Source organism: Cyrtonyx montezumae, unplaced genomic scaffold, assembly GCF_038088225.1.
Source record: "Cyrtonyx montezumae isolate F1298 unplaced genomic scaffold, pur_monq_1.0 scaffold_3, whole genome shotgun sequence".
Classification (NCBI taxonomy): domain Eukaryota; kingdom Metazoa; phylum Chordata; class Aves; order Galliformes; family Odontophoridae; genus Cyrtonyx; species Cyrtonyx montezumae.
This window is the reverse complement of record NW_027072034.1, coordinates 111,700,210-111,719,164: the sequence shown is the minus strand read 5'-3', so window position 1 is coordinate 111,719,164 and position 18,955 is coordinate 111,700,210. Positions and strand designations below refer to the sequence as shown.

At 43.3% G+C, this 18,955-nt stretch overlaps 1 protein-coding gene across 1 annotated transcript; it reads right to left on the bottom strand.

Annotated features, from left to right (window-relative positions):
• Positions 1–44: 44 nt before the first annotated feature.
• DDX17 (DEAD-box helicase 17) lies at positions 45–18,799 on the bottom strand. Its single transcript, XM_065742962.1, has 13 exons — positions 18,232–18,799; positions 14,198–14,348; positions 12,138–12,237; positions 11,871–12,004; positions 11,078–11,143; positions 10,638–10,779; positions 8,585–8,745; positions 8,329–8,501; positions 7,965–8,075; positions 7,401–7,462; positions 6,966–7,025; positions 2,564–2,803; positions 45–1,917 (listed from the first exon to the last, which is right to left on the bottom strand). Exons 1-13 carry the CDS (start codon positions 18,273–18,275, stop codon positions 1,394–1,396), a joined length of 1,968 nt encoding a protein of 655 aa, XP_065599034.1. The 5' UTR covers positions 18,276–18,799; the 3' UTR covers positions 45–1,393.
• Positions 18,800–18,955: the final 156 nt, after the last annotated feature.

Below are 18,955 nucleotides of genomic sequence, written 5' to 3'. Positions count from 1 at the left end.
AGGGAACCCCATCACACACCCACCTTAGCCTGTAAAATAAAGGGTTTTTTTTTATTTACGTATTTACTAAAATTTCACTCTTCTCTAACATTCTCTAAAATGCTACCTACCTGCAAGAGCTGAGCTCAAAGGGACCAATGGAACGGGGAAATGCACTCAAAAGCCAGGGAAAGCAACAGTCAAAGCAGGGTACAAAAGAAAGAAAGCTTCAGAATTAAGATGCACTAACCAGCTCACTCCTTACCTCGTGAAAAGGAGATTCCAGGCAATCTCCTCCTTCGCCCCTTCCTCCCCTCGCCCTTCCCCCCCCAACCCACCCTATCCAAACCTTGTAAAGTTGGAAAACTCCATCCCATTTTGCTCAGTGGAGCAGCATTCAGAGTGTTTCCCGTGGCAAAAAGCGAGTTTGTTCACCGAGGAATGACAAATGAGATATGCTGTTCATCGTCTTCGTTCTTTTCAGTTTCTGGGCTCTCAAATGAGACTTATCTCAATAAACCGAACAATAGGAACTTGAGAGCAGAAACTAGTTTAAGGGTAACCACATTACAGGTGTTTGTGACGCTGCAATTTAACAACCATAAGAGAAATAACTTATCTGGCCAAACACTATAGCAGTAGTACCTACAGTGACTACCTAGTTTTCAGGTACTGAATCCAAGACACATTTGGTCTCCAACGCTGGGGGGTTTCAATCCCAACTTCCCTACTGCAGGTACCTGCTACGGGTACCACCAGAAGATGGGCTGCTGCTACCAGAGCTGCAGAGAACGCCAACAATATATGAAGGGCATTGCTCAGAACACCACTGCGCTGAGATAAATGAGCAGAGTTTTCCTACAGAGCTACCTATGATAGACTGCAAGCAACAGCAGTGAGCTACTTTAAAAAAATACATTAAGATTAGGAAAAGTGAGCATTGCTCCCTTGCATTTATCACGTTAAATGAACTGCTTTTTGGCTCCTCAAAGTTTCCCACCTCTCTGGATACTTCCTGAAATTAAGTTAACGTATTACAGAATAGAAACTTCCTCCCCTCAAAGCAAGTTTTTGCACAAACCTTAGACACCAAGATGATCGAGCTGGGACCTATCTGCCTTATACTCATTTATTTTAGAGAAAATAAAATTTCCAATTTCCTCAACATGCAAGACAAAAAATAATAAATTTTCCAGTCAACTAATATATATATCTCTTAAAAAAAAAAAAAGAAAAAAAAAAGGATAGGGTCAGTAATGTGGACTGGGGGCCATTTCTGATGGGCTCAAGGGATTCGAATGGTGAATTCTAAGCCTAGCCTGTATGAGAGAGACATCACAATGGGAAAGAAAAGAAAGAAAAGATTCCTTTAAATGCAAGAGGTCTAACACTGGTCACCAGCAGGCGAGTGGTCTCATTTGCGTGAGGGTGGAGGGGGCGGGGGTGGGGGCGGGTACTGGTAGGTGGCAGTCTGTCCCATATAGCCCATCACATTAGTGGCAGGGGGCTGAGGAAACTGTTGTGACATGAGCGGCTGTGGCTGCTGGCCTGAGCGCCCCACCATCCCTGCATACTGCTGTTGGGTAGTGCTCTGTGAGGTTCTCCCAGCGGTGGCAGCTGTGGTGCTGGCACCATAGCCACTAGCACTGTACTCTGCAGTGCCATAGCCACTCGTGCCATAGGCAGCTGCTCCATAGCTCCCTTGAGTGTAACCATACTGGCTCTGTGCTGCCCCAAAAGCAGAATTTGGGCTCCCGTAGGCACTGCCATAGGTCTTGTTGGCTCCGTTGGCATAACTGTCACCACGCTCACGGTCTCTGAAGCCACCTGAGTCTCTCCGGCCCTCTTTCACTCCCCGGAGCCTCCTGTCACACTCTTCCTGGTACATCAGGTTAGGGTTGTTTACTGAACTGCTCGTTCGGTAACGAGAACGACCTCCTGGCGATGGATACATTAAGATTTAGTACCGTGAACAAGTTTGAAACAACCAACTGTGGTAATTACTGCTACCCTTTCTCCCCCTTATACAGGCAGGGCAGTGCCCACAAGGAGCAAGGCCTTTTGCCTGACTTGCACAGCCGTGTGCATACATCCTTGTGTTCTGTTCAACATGTAGATACGAAGCTCAGAAAGTGTTAGTGAGTGTGCTCAGAGACAAAGGAAACAGAAGTAGTACAGGACTGGCTTACTATTCCTTCAGGGAGAAGAGGAAAAAAAAATATCTCAGCCCCTGAAGATAAAATTAGAATACTCATTCCCTGATTTTAATTGCATTTGTGCGTGTACACGCATCCTGCACCTGTGTTTAAGTAGGAGCTACAAGCAATTAATTACTTTATGTAGGATTAGCTCTGTTAGGACCTTACTGGGAGAAAAAAAAATCTGACTAAGCTACAATAGTGGACTACTAGTTTGTCAAACAGAAATCAAATGTTTATAAAACGTGGGAATCTCAGGTACAAAACAAACATCACTGGTGCTTTATCTGAGACTTGTGCTTATTATTCCCTTATCCTCTTTCCATCTTCCCTCCCTCAAAATGGGAACCTACTCCCTATGTAGCCCCTTCCCCACGTGCTTTTACCTCCACCACCACCTCCTCCTCCTCTGTGGTCCACAAGCTGCATCAGCTTTGGATTGATGGCTTGATTGGCTTCTTCCAACACTTTGATAAGCTCCCTGGCTTGTTTCAGGTTTCCTGGTGTGAAGAACGTGTACGCGGTACCTTTGTTGGTACTACGCGCGGTACGGCCAATACGGTGCACGTAATCTTCAGAGCTGTTCGGATAGTCGTAGTTTATCACAAATTTAACGTCTTCCACATCTTGAGAAGTGCCCAGGTGCGAAGCACAGTGAAAGGGTGGGGTTGAGGAAAGGGGAGAAGAAGAGAGGACGTGCCAACGAAAGGTGGGGAGCACGAATGCAGGTGACAGTAATAAGAAAAAAAAAACAAAACACAAAGTTAGCAAATGTATGGAATAGGTACAAGACAGACTCATCCCAAAAGAGTAGAAGACTCTCATTTAAGATCATCAGGAACAAAGACCAGGGTCCTGAAAAACAGCAGGAGATTTCAAGCAGCTTTTCCCTGCACTCAAAGTCATCCTCCCCAGAATGCATCTCTCTGTATTCCTGCGTTGAATTCATCAGTGCTGGTGAATAAGCTAACTGAATTCTGTATTTTTTTTTTCCCAAAGCACAATCCCGATGGTGAAAACCACACCATCTGACACAGCAAACTGGGGTGGAGGAAGGGAAAGACAGCCACTGTAAAGCTTTTACTCTGTTGGGAGAAGTCTAACAAGTAATAACAGTAATGAGATCACTTACCTTCCATTTGGTAACATGAAATAAATTGCAAATCTTACAAAAGTTTACCCTTACAATCCTATCAAAAACACAGCGAGCTACTTCCCCTAGCCTCCAGTTTAAGACACTCCAATCACACTACTACTCAGCCAACTCATTAAAACCTGTACACATCATTACCTACGGTATCTTAACTTAGCTGCATAGTTATCACCAGAAGGAATTGCACTAACATTTCACTGCGCTGCTCTGTCCACTTCTGGCAAGTTAAGGTAATTTGGGCAATCCCGCATTCTGTTTACAATCCCCAACTTCTCACATCAGATGGAAGGGGGAAATGAAGCAATTAAAATTGTTAGGTGAAGAATACTAGCAGAGATTGGAGCTGCACACCTTTAGGTGAGACTTCAGAAGCTCAAGGGACAGAAACGAAGTAAATGTTAGTGTAACACTTCAGTGAAAGCACTTAAAATACCAAAAGCATCTATTTGCTTCAGTACAGAACATTAAAAAAGTGTTATGGTTTTACAGTAAGTGTCCTAACAGCTCATGAAAAAAAAAATCTGCATTTTAAGACGAATATTCTGAAAATATCCAAAATAAAACACAGATTTTTGTGATTTTTTTTTTTGTTGTTTTAAAGAGAGAAACATTCTCTGTTTGTTACCAGACCGATGCACACTCCCTCCTCCTGTGGGAAACCGCTGCAGCCGATCCCGTCTCTTTGCCTTTTATTTTTGGCGGCCTCCTTTCGAAAACTCCGCCCTCTGACACGGGACCACTGGAGCGCGGGGAGCATGCATCAAGGGTCCGAGGCAGCGAGAAGTCCCCACACACGCTCGCTCTGTGAACTGGCTTAGATGCTTCTCTGTAGCCCCATTTGGTTGGGAAGCGCCGGAGAACCTGGCCTCAGGTAAAAGTTTCAGGTCCTCCAACGCTTTCTGTCCCCGATTTGGGGCTCTTAGGGGCATTTGTCAAAAAAAAAAATAAAATGAAGATGCGAAAAATGACATCCAAAGGGTCAGACTGCATCTATTGCCCAGACTGCATCAATTTCAAAGGGGTTGTAGGAAAAATAAAAATGAGGGGGCTGTAGTGGCAGGAGGGGGACTTTATGTCTGTTTCTTATTACGGCAAAGGGGGGGCTCCTCAGTCTTTGCTGGCTCCAAAGTCCTGAATCACACCAAAAAAAGGGAGTGAGAAGGCAGGTTTCACAGGGGGCTGCGCGAGTCTCCAGCTAGGGTCCTTGATGCAACAGGTTTTTTAAGAAAGGGAAAGCGAAACAGAGAGGAGTTCCCATGACAGACTGCATCTTCACAGCCAGAGTACAACTAGTTTGACAAGCTGCAGGCTACATGATCCTCAGTCAGCCCCATTTTGCACATCCATCAGTAGCAAAGAACCGTGAATTACCACAGAGGATGAAGGATACGCTTTCCCGGCAGAAAGCACAGGGAAGCGGAGCTACCGATGCAGACAGCACTGACTTGACTGGGGAGGATTGGGAAGAATGGGAAGGCAGGAAGAGGAAAACGTAAGACTGTTGTTCAGACTAAAAAGTGAACTTGGCAGAGCACGCAGCTGGCTGAAGAAATACCCGAGCAAGGACAAGACTCGGCTTCTCCAGTCTAGCATGCTCCAAAGTATGCACACTCAATCTCCCTGTACTTTCAGAAGATCGTGTGGCAGGAAATAAAATTGAAACTGTCAATCGTTTTTGACAGCTACTTGGGAAACATTCCCTTTGTCAGGCCATCAGAGTACCCTATGGCACAGACGGTCTCTGATTATTTATTAATCAGAAGGGACAAACTAGCAAACATGCTAGTCTAGAGAGCTGGTTTGAACATCAATGTAGATGTGCCCCCGCCCCTGCACTGAGAATGATCTGTAGCTGATATCAAAGTTTCTGTTAAAGAAAACAAAACAAAACAAATTCAATGTTTTTAGTTTAATAGACGGAACAAAAAAAATTAAATTAAATTAAAAATGATCAGTGCAGAGAGAGGACCTCACTCCAGGGAATTATCACAAAGAAGTCATTACGGGACTCAAACTTACCTGGCAGAAGCTTTTTTGAAACCAATGTTCCATTAAGAAGAGGGAAAGCCCTGGTGACTCAGCCAAAAGGCGCGCGCCCCTGTTTTATGTTATTTAGGTAGAAGCCTTCACTTTCCAGGATCTTGGAGGAAGTCGTCCAGAAGTTTGCCAGTTAAGTGACTTATTTTAAGAAGCAGCAAACTCAGGGCCCCAAAACAAGCAGAGATGTTGTTCAGTAACAAGAAACAGACTCTGGTACCTTTCCCCCACAGCTCGGGTGAAGTGGAGGGTGGGAACTGGGGAGACTGTTTTCTGAAGTGTTATCCAATTGAGTAGTTTCAGTGAGTGTTTTTGAGGGGGGTGAAGCTGTTTTAAATGTCTAGGCAAGATGCACAAAGAAGCTACCAGCACATAGCAAGCCTGTTTAAAAAATGCCGCTAGAGAAAGCAGCTCTCTTTCATACAAACTAGTTTCAGGCCTCTGTCCCTTCTCCCAACAGGCCCAAGTTCTAACTGCACAGGTCCAGACATGACCCTAGAGGGCAGAGACTGAAGTCCATATAATCACCTCTCTGAGGAAGTGTTGGACGTTTTTTGAGCGGGGGAGGGGAAGGGGGGGTGCAGGTTGTGTGAACAAAGGCTACCACATCTATAACGGTCTGCCTGCATTAAAGTGACCGTAAGATGCACAGCACAGCCACCCTTTCAGCACATAAAAAGTAGAGTTCAGGTACTGGTGACTTCTGAGAATTTTCTGATGTTATCTGCAACGATCAGTAGTAATTTTGTCTAAAATCCACCACTGACCCACAAGTGGTTTATCTTCTGCCACTCAGGGAGGTTGGAATATTCAGTGCACGTTATTAAACTCAGCACTTCAGAAGTCATCCTCCTCTTCTAGAGTGGGCAGATGCATAAGGGCTGTGCCTAGCACAGTGTTTCACAGTACAGGTAATGCTCATTTAAGAAGGGGGTGCAACTGATGCATCCAGTCAGATCGTTTTCATACTACCAGAATAGAGTGGTGCAATTTTGATTCAATTACAAGATCGGGCAACACTGTTAATGGCCATACGTAAGCTCAGTGATCCTGCCTAGAAGGAACACAGAGGGAAATCACATGTCAAAACCAAAAATCTAGAGCAGCGCTTTCTCAGATGCAAACACATCTGCAGGGTAAAGATGTGTATATGTCAGGGTTTATATGTTTGAATCTGTGGTGTGCTATGCAGGGAGAATTTTAGCTATTTGCTGCTGAAATGCTCTCCCACAACTTCCTACTTGAGCTTTTATCTGCACGCTCTGAACAGAGCAATCCATCCCTATAATCCAGCAACAAAAGCTGGATTTGGGGAAGAAGTGAGTGTGGTGGAAGGGTTGGGTTGCATAATTGGACGTCTCTTCTCCCTCTTGGCGATCGATTAGTCATGCCTAGGCCTTGCTGCAGACCAAAGCCTGTTCATTAGGAGCAGGAAGAGACTTTGAATATGAAAGAAAAAAAAAAGATTAATGTTAAAAAACGTATTTCACATGTGGGGGAAAATCACGCTTTGATTTTTTTTTTTTTTAAGAAAACATATTTCAGTCCATAGAAGAAAAATATGCAGAAGTAGGCAAGAGTGGTCTATGTGTACAAACCTAGCCCACGAGATGCAACGTCGGTAGCAATGAGGATAGGAGCCTTTCCAGAGCGAAACTCTGTAAAACAAAGCATGCTATGAAGTAAGACTTCTCAAAAAAAGATAAGGTTATCTGAACTTGATTTACATTAAATGCTCACTTTCCAGAACCTAGGTAAGATGTATGTAAATTTTAGAAAACCCAACGAGTCAGGATATAACGCGTCAACTACTTCTCCAAAATCTAGCATTCCAGGTTAAGGTAATTTTCCCATTGCATTTTTGTCAAAATCAAATACAACCACTGAAATTAGCAGTAGAGGCAAAAGAAAATCCTCTGAAATGTATCTACCAGGCACAGAGACAAAAGAAAACCTAAGCACAGAGTGTCTCATAAGTTACATACAGCAGCCCGTTATCTCCCCCCCCCCCCCCCCCCCAGTGATGGACTCACCATTAAGCACCCAATCTCTTTCTGGCTGACTCTTGTCTCCATGGATACACATAGCTGGCCAACTGCCAAACAGAGATGTACATTAGTATAGACAGAAAGTACATATATTAAAGGCAACAGGAAGCTTTATTGGCATTTCAGAAAGAAGGCAGAAAATAAAACATCTGAGAAATGTTTTTATTCCCCTTCTCCTTCCTCTGGCCTTTATCTACTGAGAATGTATACTTGCACATTAAAACACACCTTGAATGCTTCATGCACATTAAATCCACTAACTATACAGCAGCCACCTAAGCCAAATCACATTTGCTAAATTGATGCTGCTCCTGCCAGTTCATTACGTCAGTATTCTGATATACTGAAAGCTGCAATGTTGACAAAATATTCTCTCTTGCATTAATGCTTTGATGGACTGGAATCTTCCAGGAAATCAAGACTGAATTTAGCCAAGATCCAAACGGACAGGCTGTTCCCAACAACAGCATCACAGATATTTAAACCCTGCTGCTTTTTAGTATGGTTTCTGTTTCTCACTAGAAGCAAAGGGTGGGGGAAGCTAATCACCCATCTCTGCGCATCCTTCGAGTGAGATCATCACATCGCCTCTTTGTCTCCACAAAGATGATGGTCTTATTTTCCTTCTCCGCCATGATTTCTTCCATCAGCTGTATCAGTCTAAAACAGACATGAGAGCACTTATCACATATACACAAATAAAATTTAGGTTCTTCTTACAGTATTACAGTTAGAACATCTGTAATTATCCAATCTATCGCATGACTGACTTCTTTAGTAGCATTCAAAGGTTAAGCAATACTGCAAAGTAAATTCATTATTCAGAATTCATATTTGGCTTACAAGGCAATGTCGATTTTAAAACATAGTCAAAAAATACCTGATAAACTAGGGAAAAAAAAAATCAACATACTTATGGTCTTTCTCGCTCTCCATGCACACATCCACTATCTGCAGGATGTTGTGGTTGGCGCTCAGCTCCAAGTTCCCCACGTTGATCTGAACATAGTCCTGCAGGAAGTCCTCAGCAAGCTGGCGCACTTCTTTTGGCCAGGTGGCACTCCACATCAGAGTCTGTCTGTCAGGCTAAGAGAAAGGAGAAAAGGTTGAAAGTTGCAGACTTTGGATGGGAAACTGAAGGAGGCTGTTCTTTTACAAGGTTCACACACCCTTATCTGGTCAACAATTTTACGTATTTGGGGTTCAAAGCCCATGTCTAACATCCTATCTGCTTCGTCCAGCACGAGGTATGTACACCGACGAAGGTTGGTCTTTCCTGCCTCAAGGAAGTCAATCAAGCGACCTGGTGTAGCAATGCAGATCTCCACACCTTCAAAACAGAAGGAGGAAAAAAAGAATAAGGCTCTTCATTTGAATGTCAATTGGTATTTTTAGTCAGAATGAATCACCTTCTAGAGCAGAACCGTTGAAATAAAATGAAAAAGCACCACCCTCATCCATATCCAAGATTGAGTCATTTCAGTAGAAGCCCCAGTTTCTTTTAATAATTCATTTTTTTTTCCCATTCTGAAGTTACTGCTGCAGTGTCATTAGAACAATAAATGCAGCACAGAAGCTAAAAGTTTACCGTTAGAAAACACCAGCTAAGAGCACACAACATCAGCTTCCCAAAAATCAGAGCTAAAATAAGCTTCTACTCAACCCTGACCCCCTCCATCCACGATTATACAATCTGGAGAGCTCTCTAGGAAAAATAACAGTGAGGTACAGCTAAATTCAACCAGCTAAACAAGCATCAAGCATCTCTCTTGTTGTACAGGTCAAATCAGTTTCACTTCCGTCTTTTCTTTTTAATATTAAACCACATAAAGCCAGAACAATACTGAATAATTACACTATAATTGTGACAGTCACCAAACCCATAACCGCCAGCATAAAACAGAATTCAAATATTCACAAAGAAGCATCTAGTAATGCAATTTACACATTCCTTAAAATGGCCCCTTTCCACCAATATCCCAGCCTTGGAGGCAAGTCCCTTACCATCACAGAAATATCCATAAACGTTGAGCTAAGCAGTGAATTGAGGAAAAAAACCCAACAAAAACAAGCACAAAAACAACAATTTCATTGATGCTTCACTTTCAGATGCAGAATATTTTGTGGCAGCCCCGACCCTTCTGTTTGTGTCAACGTGGACTCCTTAGAGCCGATGAAACTGGTGAAGCTCATGCAAAAATTAGATTTCTGATGGAGTCACAGGTTTGCTAAGACACTGAAAAAGCTGCACTCTTTTGTCAGTGATGTATTCCTCCAAAGCAAACTCATTAGATACCCAGAAAAATCACAACTGAGTCGAACGTGTATTCTGTGAACTCTATTCAACAATCTCTGCTGCAGCAAATAGTAAGCAATGCTCTAAAGGCACTAACTCTTACCAGCCCACATTCTCTAAGCAAAAGGTTTTCTCCATAACCAGGAGAACATCCACTGCACAGCACTCCAGAAAAGCATGCAAAATGTCACCAAGTTGACCTTCTCATTATCTCTTCTTATAGTATTGTCTCTCCCACTACTGCTTTTGAACAGGAGCACAATACCACACTATGGAACAGAACTATCCCACAGCTTTCTACCAGGAATTTTTATCCTGACACTGCAGCATTCAGTACTAACTCATCAGACCACAAGGTAAGTAAAAAGTTTTGATTTCTTGAGCAGATCTGCACATGTAAGAGCTTTATCTTACATCTTTTCATACAATTACATCATTATTTTTTTTAGCCCAGAGAAGATTAAACCCTCAACATTCATGCCTTTGAAATTACATGCACCTAGCCATTAATATAAGGTTGGGTCACTAGAGCATCACTGTTGTCGTACTGGTTGCTCTAGAAACATGCCTCTTTGTTATTGGTAACTCCACTCATTTGCTATGTTAGGAAAGGTGACTGCAGAATTTTATGGAGGTACCATGAGCAGAAAGAGAGCTTACTCCTTAAGAACAAGTTCTGATGACCCTCACAAGTGGAAAGCTCAAAGATAAAACAAAAAGGAAGTCTAAAATCCAAATAAGCCATTATACAACAGAGAATTACCACATGCACTATCGTACGAAGGGGAAAAAGAGACAGCCACTCACCCACAAACATCTCTTCAAACAGCCTTTAAAATCACCTTCAAGTTTATGGATTTTTTTTTTTAAGCAACATGACTCCAGAAATTTGCAAACACACATTTTAAAAATATAAATTAAATCACCTCTTTCTAGATCTCTGATCTGGGGACCTTTGGGTGCTCCTCCATAAATGCAGGTACTCTTCAGCCTTGAGCATTTGCCATAATCATCAGCCACCTGCTGCACTTGCTGGGCCAACTCCCTGGTAGGTGCTAGAACCAGGCACTGCAGAAGGAATCAATTCAGGTTAGTCAAGCCGTAGACACAGTCCTAATATAAGGGCTCTGCTCAAATAGCACAAGCAAAGCTGGACCATCTGCTATTCTATTAGCTAAAACACAGAAATATCTTTGGATTATGTCACCAACTGCACAGAATTTCAACTAATGAGTGGGATGTTCACATTGTGATTGTAAATGTTCTCTATCTACTTCCTATTCTGATATATCAATTAAATAAAGCACACATCTCATTAACGCTGCCATGCCATACAGATAAAAGAAGAGATCTGACAAGCACTTACAATTGGGCCATCCCCTCTCTCCAAATATGGCTGGTGGTTGATGTGAACAATCGCAGGCAACAGGTACTGAAACAAAAAAACTTTACATCAAGACAAAGGACTTTAAACATTCAATGCTAATGACCACTTGCCACCATTACTGAGCCATGGGAAGAACTCAGTTAGCCTAAGAAACCTCCAAAAGACACTATATAACGTTTCAGAGATAGGAAAAAACCTCATCTGCATTAACATCTACAAAATCATACTTGTATTTATCCAAAAGATGAGATTTCCCGAGCTGCTCAATAGAGCACCTTTATCTTCTTTTGTCGTGGTTGGAAAACTTGGCTGCTTAGTACCTTTGAAAAAAAGGTACATTTAAATTTGGAGCCTAAACTAGTAGAATTGATTCATCCTGGCTCTAAAGCAATTTAAATACACATTTTAGGAAATGTCACACAAAAAGGAAATTTCTTCTTGATCACTGCAGATAAAATTAATACATTAACGCACACCCAACCATCACTTCTTTTGCTCTTCTCATAGATGGAAGACAAAGCACATACTACTCCTTAAACCACAAGGTAAGCACAGACAAGAGAGAAGTGTTCCAACACCAAAAAAGAACTTTGCAAAAAACACATCTGTGAATGAGACAGGCTAGATGAACTGAAGCTTAACTTAAAAACATGCAATCGTCACACTTTATGCTTGCTATACTAAGACCGAACACCAGCAACAAGCAGCCAAGGGCAATTTCCACAAGGCAACAGTGGAAATAAGAATGGAGATGAAAGGGAAGAATACATACTGCAAGTGTCTTCCCAGAGCCAGTCTGCGCAATGCCCACCATATCCCGACCACTGAGAGCAAGTGGAAAGCCTTGGCACTGAATTGGAGTGGGTTCTGTGAAATTCTGGTCCATCAGGGCATCCATGACATACTCTAAACATTTTTAAAAGGAAAAAATTTCTTTAAGGATAACTGAGGTCACACGCATTTTCAGAAAACCTTTTAGAAACAGAACTTACTGCTTTTGAGTAATCCTCATTTGCTTAAAGAATGGCAAAATACTCACGTGGAAAGCTACACTGGTGGAAGGCAAACACAGGCTTGGGGCAGCCCTCCATTCCTCGAATTGTTATCTCTTTCTTCCTTCTCAGTTCTTCAACTTCGTACTATTTATATGGAGGAAAAAAAAAGCAGAAAAATGCCCAATTTCAGCAGGATCCTCAGGCACGTGATTTTAACTATTAAGTTACTTCAGACCTCTACCTAACAGCCTAGTTGACAAGATCTCAACATGACTGCTTTCCTTAGGGTTTCGCCTTTAGATCAAGCTGTAGCACAGGTTCTCCACTAATCAGAAGTAAGACTTCTTTGCAGAGCCTAGAAGAGCTAACATGTTTCCTTCCAGCCAACTGCATCAATACAGTGTTTTAAATGCTCTTCCCCTTCTTCAGAGGACAGATTTTATCAACTGCTTCAAAAGCAAATAGAAGCAGAGGAACAGAATAAGCGTGTTTTATGTGACAGTACTGAGAACCCAATAAATTAAGCAGGCCCTGCCACACTACGAACAATGTGAAGGCAGAGTAGTTGTCCCTCTCTTCCTATTAACACATACCAAAGCATTTCTTTTCTGTTGCTAAGAAGCCCAGGCAACATCATAATGACACACTAAGGCCGTAATAGTTTAAAATAATATTTCTGAAATGGGCATTCACAGAAGGACAATTTTAGGATTAGCAAAATTTTTTTTTTGCCTTTAATTTTTTTCCTATTATGTATTTCTAAGTCCAGCACCACTCTGTATCATGCCTCCGCAATTTATTATGTTATTCTAATGCTCTTTAGAGGAAAAAAGATAGAAAAAAACATCAAAAACACATTTTATCAAAAGCAGTAAATTTACTATTTGTAAAAAATCTCTTGGGTTTGAGCAAAAAAGTATAAAAATTAAATATATATATAAGCAAAAGCAACAGCTGAGAAAAATCTGGAAATGCTTTTAGCCAGCTAAGGCCCAGGCAGCACCTGAAGCCACCTGTGGTTCAACAGTTGGAAGTTACTGCATCTAAAAATCCACTGCCTCCTTCATTTCCTCTATGCCACATTATTACTTCGGGGCTGTTTGACATTAAGGTGTACACAGCTGGATAAGGATATGCCTTGTTTTTTTCATGTTTCCTTGTGTTAAGAATGAAATCTCTTCATTCTAAATAAAAAAAGAAACTGAAGAGGAAGAAAGACTCTAGACTAATTGGATGGGAAGATCAATATATATTTACAGAGCAAACACAGTACAGTGTCCAGGTTTGGACCCAAAGTGTAGCAAAGACACTGGTTAGCAAGGCATATTAACTGTGGCAGAAGATAAGTACAGGCTATATAAAGACAGACTGGGAGTGCTGGATTTGTTCAGCTTGGGAAAGAGGACTAACAAGGGAATCTAACTGCTACTTTCAGCTCCTTGATGTGAACTACTTGATGGGTGTTTTTAAAGATGGAGCCAGACTTTAGAAATTCCAATTAGTTACAGGGGAAAATATACCACGTGAAACATTCAGACCTGGGACACAGATGGATTACAGACTCTGACCACCTTTGGGGACATTTGAACTCAGAAGGACAAAGCACTAAGCAACCTGCCTGAGCTCTGAGCAGAGCATTAGATGAGATCCCCCAAGGTTCCTTTTCTTACAGCTTGAATTGCTATTACAGAACTGTATTTCTTCCCAATCTTTCTCAAGTATTTGTACCACTTTTACTTCTTTTTTTTTTGGTTCTTTCAGGGCCTCTCTGGTAGAGCAATTTTAAAGCCTTCTAATTTGCATCTACGCCAATGAAGGACAACATTTTCATTTGATAACCTCACGTAAGCTGACCACAGCATTGTTCTGATGGTGAGTTGTAAGTGACCAAATATGAAACACCTTGTAGAAAAATGGCTGAAAACAGAAGCATCACCTTTGCTGATGTTACAGTGACAGAACCTACAAGTGCAAAGCAGCAGAAGACACACATGGCAAACAAGATAAGGAAGAAATAGTTTTATTACACAGTGTTCCAGAGGCCCTAGGACAAAGTTTTCCACTTGTGTCACTTGATGTAGAAAGACAGCTTTTGAAAACTTACCGGAGTAAGCCTGGCCACTTCTGGATGTTCCACATAAAAGTTCTTCTCAAACTTGGGCAGTTCATTCAAATCCCATTTTTTCTTCCGTAAGCGCTCCCCCGGATTACCAAATTTCTTTGGAGGAAGAGGACCTCCACGGCTTGCTCCAAACCTGGAAACACCAATGAAAATTACAAATGGAAGAACGTGGTTAGTTGGGAATTTGCAGGTTGCTTCAGCATTTCCACTCCTTTTCTTCCCCTCGACGTGAGCACAGCATTCTCACAGTTCACCTCTCTCCCCCAGAAAGACAATACTATGATAGCACGCAGTAATATAAACATACCCTGTGCCCATTCTAACCCAAGGCCACACTCGTGGCTCCTTGCAGTGCAGCCACTTTTAGGTCACTGCCTTAAAGGTCCCGCCGGCAGATTTCTGTCTCAAGGATTCCACTCCTGGGACAAAGCTGCTGGTACAGCCATGGCACTTAACTTTTACTGAAGCAGTGAGCACACTTAAACATGGATAGATGAAAGGCATGGGAAAAAATTTCTAATCACAAGTTCTGCTATCTCAAGATTAGTTTTTATTAAGATAATCTCTATTTTGCTTTCTCATCTTCTATGTCTTCCCTCCTTTCTTGCATGCCATACGCCTCAAATACAAAGCAAGGAAGAACGAGAAGTAAACAAGGCCAGCAGAGCTTGGAAGTCTGTGTATAACGCTAGAACCACAGCAATAAATAACACATTTCTTTTCAAACCACTCTCAGCAGAACAAAACAACAAAACAAATCCACCTGGGAAAAAAAATCTTTCAAATGTTTCTGATGAGGATTCAAGAGAGTACAAAACCAGTGATTACTCTGCTAAAAAATGTTCTGAACAACAAGCACTGCCAAGTTACAGTTCTCTCACAGAAGTTTTATTTACTTGGTTAATTTCATACACTTAAGAAGGTTAAGAACTCTCATGTGACTCAGGGATGCAGTAAACAAAACATGAACTTCTGGCAAAAATCTGTAAGAATAACTGAAAATTGAGTGGTATGCAGTATTTAATTACTGGATTACAAACAGCAGAAAATACTATTCCAAAACCTATCAGAGCAAGTTTTGTCCTAATTCAAGTTCTGGTTAACGAAGCTACAGCTTTCTGCAGAATGTGAATTCCTGAGAAGCTCCTCTTTAAAACAATACATCCATTTAGACTGTTTGGATAAGGGTTAAGGTGCGGATGCTGTGGATTTGCAGACTGATAATAAACTAAGCAGTCAACAAAACAAACCAAAAGCAACAAAGCAGTTTTCACCAATTGGTAACTACAAGAGAGGACAAAAACTGAAGGAGATTCGAAACACTTCCTGCATGATCTTAATTACAGGACTACTTGTTCAGAAAGTAGCTACATTTGCTCTTTAAACTGCTTACCGAAGGAAATTCCAAAACAACAAAGGCTAAGAGACCAAAAAAGCAGAACTTGAAAATATTAACAGGAAGGAGTTACACTGTAGGAAAAAGCATGGTAGACATAATTTAACTCGGAGCCAGAAATGTAAATTCTAATGTTTGTTTTGCTGCAACTGTTTCATTACATCTCTTCCCCATTGCATAAATCCCCTGTGTTCTCTTCTACATCCACCAGGCCCCCTACCAGTGCCCTGTGTCATCAGCCATTTCTGTCACGGGCAAAGATCATAAAACACAATTTCAAAAGCTACTTTTAAGCATTCTATTTTCTTCTGGAAAATAGCAATAATACAGCTCATGGCTTCCAGAAACGTTCTGCTCTCCTGAAGGTATATCTGCTCCTGACCACGCTAACTTGAGGTCCAGACGCAGCTACTGATGTAATCAAACAGCTCTAACAAAAGGCACAGACACCCTCACTCGAGGACGAGAGGAAAAGCTGACTGCAAGAGTGGACCCTGAAACAGCTGAGCAGCCTGCGAGCTCCATAGCTATCCAGAGGAAAGAATCCATATGCTCTGACACAAGTGCAGCAGGCCCAGTTCTCTGACCCCACGCACAATATGGCTGCATGCTGACCTGAGGAAGGGAACCCTGCTGTGCTCCTGCAGTACTGCCCCCACTAACGGGGTGGTGACTCCAGCTCCAGTAGGGTTGATTTAAATGCAGGATTATTTCATCAATTTCACCTTTCAGTTAAGGAGAAATCCAGCCTGACCCAGAACATTCCTCTGTAATACTAGTGTGCCACAGTTGCTGGGACAGAACTGGGAGTATTTATTACATTCCAGAGCAGGATAGTGCAGCTGCCTATCCTAAGCAGTCCTACACCTCATTCCCAACAGGAAGAAAACTGGAAGCCTGTCTTTGTTAGACCACAGAAGAGTCAGCACTGGGAAGGCAGAAAACTTCTGAATGCAGCATCCTGGATGGCCCCGTGTTCTCAAAGAGATTATTAATTACACAGGCACACATATTTTCACACCTTAAGTATTTATGTACACAAGCTGAACCCCGATACATTCAATTTTATGGTGTAATAAGCTGAGAACACAATTTTCCATGCAGCTATCCCAAAACATGACAAAGTAGCATACAGGCACTCCACCTTACTTACTGTTTACACCAAATCTCTGATCCAAAATAGAAGAATCCATATCCAAAGCCCTTCTGCAGAGTATGAGGACACGAATTTCATACGTGCTAAGCATTGTAACAACACTCTGGACAGTGTTACTTTAGGGAACTGTATATAATTCTGCATACTCAAACTTGCTCTCTAAACTCCAAAAGCAGCTGGGCCTGAGCTATCTCAGATTGCCAAAGCATTTACACTGGTGTCCCTATTTTGTGCTCAGCTGGAAAGCTCACAGTGGAAAAATACAACCCTCCTCCCTGAGAAAAAACGTGAAAGGATCCTTTAAGTTCAGAGTGTGAAATGTGGGCACAAAGATAAAGCCTAATCATGACTATCTCTCTCCACAGATGAAAAAAAACTGAATGTTAAAATGGATTTTGACACGTAAACAGTTTTCCTCGATCTGCCATTGAAAGAGAGGAGAAAAATAAGAACTAAAAAAGTGAGAATCAGTCTTAATGTGGCAGACTAGACCTAATGTGTAACAAAATCCATACTGTATGTTTACTGTTAATCATTGAGAATGGAGGCCTAACTGCTTGTTATTACAAGGATGGAAAACGCCACTCTCCTGAAATGGTTTTCACTTTCTCTAGGATGAGTCTTACTGCTTTTAACCCTCAGAAAGAAAACCAAGTCACCAACCATTTATGCATTGTAATGAATCTATCACTGCCATGCTTCGGAGAAGTCAAACCTGCAAAACCCTTTTGTAATCCTTTACGCAGCAACATTGGAAGCACCGAGCTCTAGGCCTCAGGCACAGCACCCACACAGCTCCCACTCAATTGTTCCATCGGCTCGGTCACGCTAAGGCAGGTCACGCTCAGCTTGGTCATGCTCGCTAAGCGCGGCCCAGGCCATGTTTACAGCCATCAGCCTCCTGAGAACACAGCTCAGCGCAGCTTTCACTCTCGTTTCCTCTCACGGGAAGGGCCCTTTGCCAACTGCCATCTTCAGAGGGAGCCCCCAAGGAGCAATGACAGCACCAAGGGCAGCACCAGGGCCACGGAGACCCTCGTCCGAGGGGAAGGGGGGGGGTGAGTAAAGGGGACGATCAATTAAAGATAGGAGGAGAAAAGGAAGAGGTAGGTCCTAGCATTGCAAACTAGGTGCGTTAATAATAACAAACGAATAAATAAAAACAAAGCCAGTTCTTGCTGCCAAAGCTGTGAGAATACTCCCCCGGATCCCCTCGACGTGAAAACCGGATAAAAAAATCCGTCCACCCCCCCCCCCACACACACACTCCACCACTAAAATCGTAGGGGAAATCCTCCCACCAACGCCCACCCCCACTTCTCAAAACGAAAATGTGAGGAGAAATCCCACCCCCCCCATACTCCTCGCCTCCCAAATTGAGGTGAGCGCTCCTCAACCCCCCCCCCCCCCCCCCCCCCCCATACCTCACCCCCTCCCATCACCCAACCCCCATCCGCCCCTTACCCGCCGCGGTCGCGGTCGCGCCCCCGGTCCCCGAAGCCCCTCATCGCCCCCGGGGGGGTGGGCGAGAGGCAGCGGAAGGCCGGCCGTGGTGACGGCGAGGGGCTGGGGGTGCGGGGCGACGGCCCGGCCAGCGCCGGCTGGGTCTCGGAGGACTCGCTTTGCGCCACCTCGGCTCTCGGGAGGGACACAAACGAAGAAGAATTGGTCAGTGGGTCAGAGACCCGCTGAGCGTCGGCGGAGGGAACGGCGGGGCTCTCGGTCGGCTCCAGGGCCCGTCAAGTGTGGAGACGCTCACGTCTTCTTCCTCCGGGCTCCCGGCACAAAATGGCCGCCGCCGCCCCAAACCGCTTCACTTACGCTACGGGCGCCCCGGCGCTGCGCAAACTGCGGCTTTCGAAAGAGCCTGCGCTTATTCCCGGAAGCCAACTACGCCCTAAGCTCGCTCGGTGAAAAGCTACTCCGAACGGAGAACGACATACGGAAGTTGCGTAGCGTTCTGTACTTTAGATGCCCCGGCGCGAGGCGAGAAGGAAGGTGAGTATCCCTCTCCTTATTCCTCAAAGTCTGCTACGCAAAGAGCCCGTCGCGTAACCCCTTCTAGAGGGTAGGGAAAAGCTAGGCCGAGGCGTACGTTGCGTAAGCGCACGGCGTACGCATCTTGCGTAACTCAAGCTGACGTAGAGCAGGAAGAGCCCGACCGTTTTGCGTAAAATTCTTCCGCGGG